At 25.4% G+C, this 6,214-nt stretch overlaps 1 protein-coding gene across 1 annotated transcript; it reads right to left on the bottom strand.

Moving 5' to 3' along the window:
• Positions 1-3,023: 3,023 nt before the first annotated feature.
• On the bottom strand, positions 3,024-4,192 carry LOC115715621 (homeobox-leucine zipper protein ATHB-7). Its single transcript, XM_030644277.2, has 2 exons — positions 3,745-4,192; positions 3,024-3,614 (listed from the first exon to the last, which is right to left on the bottom strand). Exons 1-2 carry the CDS (start codon positions 4,090-4,092, stop codon positions 3,348-3,350), a joined length of 615 nt encoding a protein of 204 aa, XP_030500137.1. The 5' UTR covers positions 4,093-4,192; the 3' UTR covers positions 3,024-3,347.
• Positions 4,193-6,214: the final 2,022 nt, after the last annotated feature.

Here is a 6,214-nt window from a genome sequence, read left to right as displayed (position 1 = left end):
GAATTGTAGCAAGTTACCTGTTACCAAAGTTTGCAGGGTTATAGCATAGCTCAAATGGTAACACGTTACAACCTTTTGGGTAACCTGTTACCATTTTCATATATATAACTTCATGACAAAATTATTATTATTATTATTTAATTATTTCTCTTTCTATTGAAAACATAAACAAAAGAAAATTGACATTAGATCTATAGGTAACAAAATCTGAATGGTAACCAACATAACATGTTACAACCTTTACAACGTATCTCAAATGGTAACACGTTACAACCTTTTGGGTAACCTGTTACCATTTTCATATCTATATATATAAATTAATGACAAAATTATTATTATAGTTATTGTTCTCCAGGGCTGCTCTTTTTTTTTTTTTTTTTTTTTTTGAAAATAAAGCGTTTATAAAATAAGAAAGAGTTAGACCTTTCGATCATTACAAAAGATAAGGTCAGGTATAGAAGAGGGCTCCACCATACCCAAAATATTCTAAACAAAAGTCCACTTAATCATATTATGGGTTGCAAAATTACAACATTTGAAAATAAATGAGAAATTACAGCATAAAAAAAAGATTAGAGAGTTTATTACAAATATTAATATAATTATCAATGTTCCAAATATAGTAGATTCCTTTCAGCGTTTTGATAACCTTCTTCGAATCACTCTCAATCAAAATAAAATGGTGCTTTATCGAACCAGTCGATTCCTAACCCAACTGACACATCGCAGCTTCGCCAATCAGTAGATCCGAGAAGTTGAGCATATTAGCTGCTACCCACAAAATTGTCTCCGTGCGATCCCAAGCCAATGCTGCTACACACATGGACTCTCTACCAACCTTAACATCATAGTTGATTTTGATCCAATCTTCAAGAGGAGGGGACCAAGCAGGAGACACCACAACCAATACCGGTGCAAATAAGCAAGATGCATAATCAGTATTACACAAAGAGATAGAACCAATACATGCTAAAAATAGAGTATTTCACAGCTCCACATCCGGCAAACGGAGATCAACGATCCACCCATTTAGTGACGATCGGTCAACGTGAAACTCACTAAAAATCTTTTATCAAAAATTTAGTTTTTTCATCAAGAAACTAGTTTTCTCATAAAAAAAAAACTTATTTTTTAATCAATAAATTAGTTTCTTCATCATATTGGTTTTAATTATATAAAAGTAAAATTTATATAAGTTTTTAAGCTTTTTTTTTTATTTTTAAATATACCACATTTGGTACAGTTAAATTAACATGCCATATATATATATCAAAGCTTACATTTTCCTTACGTTTTCTGTAAATAGTCCATTATTCAGTCAAGAGGCCTAAACAAAAATTCCTTTTACAAAATACACGATTTTTTATAATAATTTTTAAAAATACTACATATTCTTAGAATAAAGACCCAATTTTTTCTTTCATACTCACACACACTATTTGGGTCGACCCTAATACTCAAGAGTTTAAATATTATTCAACTTTCAAGCCATATGTTAATTATAATTAGGGATAATTACACAAGGCATCATTTTTTATAAAAAAATTATATTTTTACGTTTACAATTTTTTTTTTTTACATTTTTACGGTTTTCCATATAAACAACACGAAAACAACATGAAAACTACATAAAAATAACATGAAAATAACATCAAAAACATAACAAAAAATAACATGCAGATAGCAAAAAATCAACAACAAATCAACAAGAGTACAACATAAAAAGACCGTATTTTTTGTAAATAAAATAAAAAAAAATCATAAAAATGTTTAAAATTCCGTAAAATCATATTTTTGTAATTTTTTTGTTATTTTTATGTATTTGTGAAATAATTCCTTATAATTATATATCTAATCTAAATACAATGTTGAAATTTCGTATCAAAAATATATTACTTGTATTTATGTAGACACGATATAATTGTTCACTATTTCTTTAGACTTTTTCTTTAGTGATCATACTATATATTCATAATATTAAATAATACGTACTTTCTTCTGCCTTATGAATTTAATAATAAAAAAAAAGTGAGTGATTAGTGTTATGGTTATGTCAATTATGTGGTGGAATTGCGACAAACGACATAGAAGGACTAAAATGACAGTGATATTACAATTATCAATTATGAAGACAACAAACGACATACAAATAACAAAACGACAGTAACATTACCCTTGTTAAGGCAACAAACAATATAAAAGGACCGAAACGACAGTGAGATAATCAAAAAACGACAATGGAGGACCAAAGCGACAGACAGAACTACAAAATGATATGTTTACTGATTTAATCTTTATACAAAAATAAATAAATAAAACTTTTGATGGACACAAAGTTCGTGTTTGGAAAGTCACAATGTAATTAAATTTTCGTGTAGTTAGAAGTAATTACACAATTTGACATATTTGTCTGACTATATAATTACATTATAACTATGTAATTGAAATAAATTGAGCAGTTCCAAAGAATTGAATGTAATTACTAAAAAAAATTATTTCATATAATTAACTACTAAAAAATATTATTTTCTTGTGTAATTATTAACTATTTTGTCAATCAAAATATTAAGAATTCATATATAATTACTATTTCATATCTAAACACACCTTGAATTTTAAAATATAATGTAATTATAAGACTGTAATTATCATTCTAATAATTACACAATTACTTTTGAATCCAAGTAAATTTATATTTTTTAGTGAGAATGGGAAAAAAAGTTTAAGTAAACTTATAGGATTTCTTAGTTGACTTTTTAGACAAATTTTTTATTTATGTATAGTTATTTTTGGAATATGGAATTTAGGAGGGAAATAAAACAAAAACAAATTACATTAAACTATACTCTATTTTTCTTCTTCTTATATTAATTCAAATAATTTTTTTTTTCTTTTCAGAATTTTTTGTATGCAAGTCTTTTTTTTTTTTTCTTTTTTAAAACCCAAGTCTCAAACCAAAATTAAGAATAGAATGAAGAAATGATGAAGTGAAGTGAAATAAAAATAGTATGAAATCCCAAACATTGAAGTAAAATAAAACCTCACTATAAACTTTTCTCTGTGACTTAATATATTTGTTTACATATAATTAAGTATATATACATACCCAAAACATAATATATACTACTATACTATACATCTACACAATAAGCACTTGATTTCTTCATAATCTCATAACTAATAAGCTCTATATTCAAACACACTCATTCAAGTGAAACATTGAGAATCTGGGTTAGCTTGAAATAATAATAAAAATAGTAATTGGTAACTAACAATGGCTATATAGCTGCATTAATTTTTTAAAAGGTATCAAAAAGTAAAATTATCTTCTAATTCCAAATTCTCTATTAACTCCAGAAACTTAACCACTGTCTATTATACCAATTTTCAAGTGATAATGAATCTAAATTTTCATATCCTTGTTGCCCCAAATCCTCAATATAGTTGCTTGTTGTTGCCATTAGTACTCCTCTGTCTTCAAATCTTGTTTCTGTTTTGTTTTTCGAATCGATGTTTCGATACTTATTTTCTTCTTCTTCTTCTTTTTCATCCAATCTCTTGTCCTTTTTCATTTCATTAGTTTTTGATAAGAGAAGATCTTTCAACCTTTGCAACTGCTCAAAAATCGAAACAAACAATTCAAAACAAGCTCCAGCTCTAGCTCGCTCGCGAGCTTTTAAAGTAGTACTTAGAGAAAATCGAGTAAAAGAGAGAGAAAAATAAAAGGCGAAATGTGTTTATTACCTGTAAAACTAAGGAGTCTTTCTCTTGTTTTAAGGAATCAAATTGAGATACCAAATTGTCATACTCAGCTCTAAGATTTTTAAAATCTTGTTCAATTTGTTTCGATTTCCATCTTGCTCTTCGATTTTGAAACCATATGGCAACTTGTTTAGGCTGCAAACCAAGCTCTCTAGCCAACTGAATCTTCTTCTTTGGCTCGAGTTTAGTCTCCGATTCGAATATGGATTCCAATTGCTTAATTTGCTCATCACTAAATCTCCTTTGATTATTATTATTGTTATTCTTTTTCTTCTTTGAAATAGGAATAAGAGAGTGTTGAAATGAAGGAAATTGATCTCTACTCTCCATTATGGTTTTATTTGGATAATATTAAAAATGTTATGAGAAAGTGTTATGGAATTTAAAGAGTTGATGAATTGAAGGAAAGAAAGAAAGAAGGAATTCCACGCACTTGTTTTTTATTTTTTGGTGAATTAAATTAATAATGAATTTAGAGTATTTTGATTTTGATTTTGATTGATTGATTATTGTTCTAACCAATGAGATTAGATTTCTTGTGCTACTATCCAATCTTATGCCTTGTGTACATTTCTTATCTTTCAATATTATTTTTTCATGCCTAAGAGCTTTACATATTTAATTTAATCAAATATAAATATAATGATATGTGCCCACAAAATTAAATACTATATTTAATAATGTTATAATATTTTTTAACCAATTATATCCGATTAAAATGAGATTCTTAATATAAAAAAAATACTATTACATTAATCAAAATATTGATTTGATTTTGATATATTTTGTGTGCATATATCGTTACTCATAATTAGGACCGTGTTAAGGACCAACCTAATATTAGGCCACAATAATGTTTTTGCTCTTTTAAAAATGTATATAATTTTTTTTTACTAATTTTAAAAATATTATACATATTTTTTTCCAAATAAAAGTTTTTTTTTTATTTTTTTAAGTTCACTAAAATTCAGAACCGACCATGGTTTTAATTAAATCCATACATATATTTGCTTTTTCTTTTAGTCTCATCACTTTTTGTAAAACCATAATTAATTAGTCATCTCATTCTAAAGGAAAGACATTCAACTAAGCTTGCTAGGTAGCCTACAATTTCTGAGTGAACAAAAAGAAATGGATATATAATAATAATATCACTCCCTTTCAAAATAATAATAATAATAATAATAATAATAATAATAATAATAATAATATCACCTTTTTCAAAAGATTACTTATATGTGTTAGTTTTTTTTAATAAATGAATTATAAACACTTTATTATTATTATTATTATGTTATTTGCTTTATTTGTTTTTTCTTTTCATATTATTAATTTATTTAATACAAAATTATATGTATATATATGTTACAGTATTCGATAAATGTGGCTCGTATAAAATTAATTATCATGAATATTAATTAATAAATACAAGATATATTATGGTATTGATTAAACAATAGATGGGTATAAATAAAAATGAAACAAATAACAAAATAATAAGATAGTATATTCTTTCTATAAAATAACATTATCAATAATAATTAATTTAAATAAGTACTGTTATATTTTTATTTTATTTTTGCAAATATTACTTAGAAATGGACCTGATTTAGTAATGTAGGGTCATTAAACAATTGGATGCATATGCATGAATTAAATATATATATTTATTTATTTATATATATATATGTATGATCCTAAAAATCTTTGCTATATTCTATTTTATGCCATAGATTGATATCTTGTGTTTTGATCCATACACTGTTTGGATTCTTATTATTTTCTTATAATACCATTTGTCATATACTTAGGTAACTGACAAGAATGAGGTGCCCATAGGGAACTAAGTACTTAAATTTTCAGATTCAATTTATGTATGTATATATATATATGTATGTGCATCTTACATGTATATGAAATTTGATATAATATAATTGAGAATATTATATAGAGGGAGCAATTATAGTGGAGATGGTATTAATAATAATAAAATTTTCAAATATATATTAAAGCTTTTCAACAAACATATGCATGAACCCTTTTTGAACACTCTGAAAATAAATTAATATTCCTTTGGGTTGATATAAGAAATGGCTAAGCTTTTTTTTTTTTTTTTTTTGTTATCTTTTCTAATGAAAGTATATATATTGATTAGACTAGACTTCATTAATTAATCCGTACAACTATTATTATTATTATTATTTGACAGATGTAGAGTGATATTTAACTTACTTTATTATCTTATACATATATGTACGTGTAGTTTAGGATGTTGATTTTAGTGTCGTTTTAAGATAAATGTTATTTTCATACCAATAATATAAAGTAATAAAATCCCTTTAAGGGGAGCATATTATGTCATCTTTTGCCACGTAATAAACAAATCAATTTGAAAAACGACAATAATATATATTTGGTTGCATTATGCATTATTATTATAATGTACTAGTGA

The sequence above is a fragment of the Cannabis sativa genome, chromosome 5, assembly GCF_029168945.1.
Source record: "Cannabis sativa cultivar Pink pepper isolate KNU-18-1 chromosome 5, ASM2916894v1, whole genome shotgun sequence".
NCBI classification, from domain to species: Eukaryota; Viridiplantae; Streptophyta; class Magnoliopsida; order Rosales; family Cannabaceae; genus Cannabis; species Cannabis sativa.
This window is presented reverse-complemented; position numbering and strand designations above follow the sequence as displayed.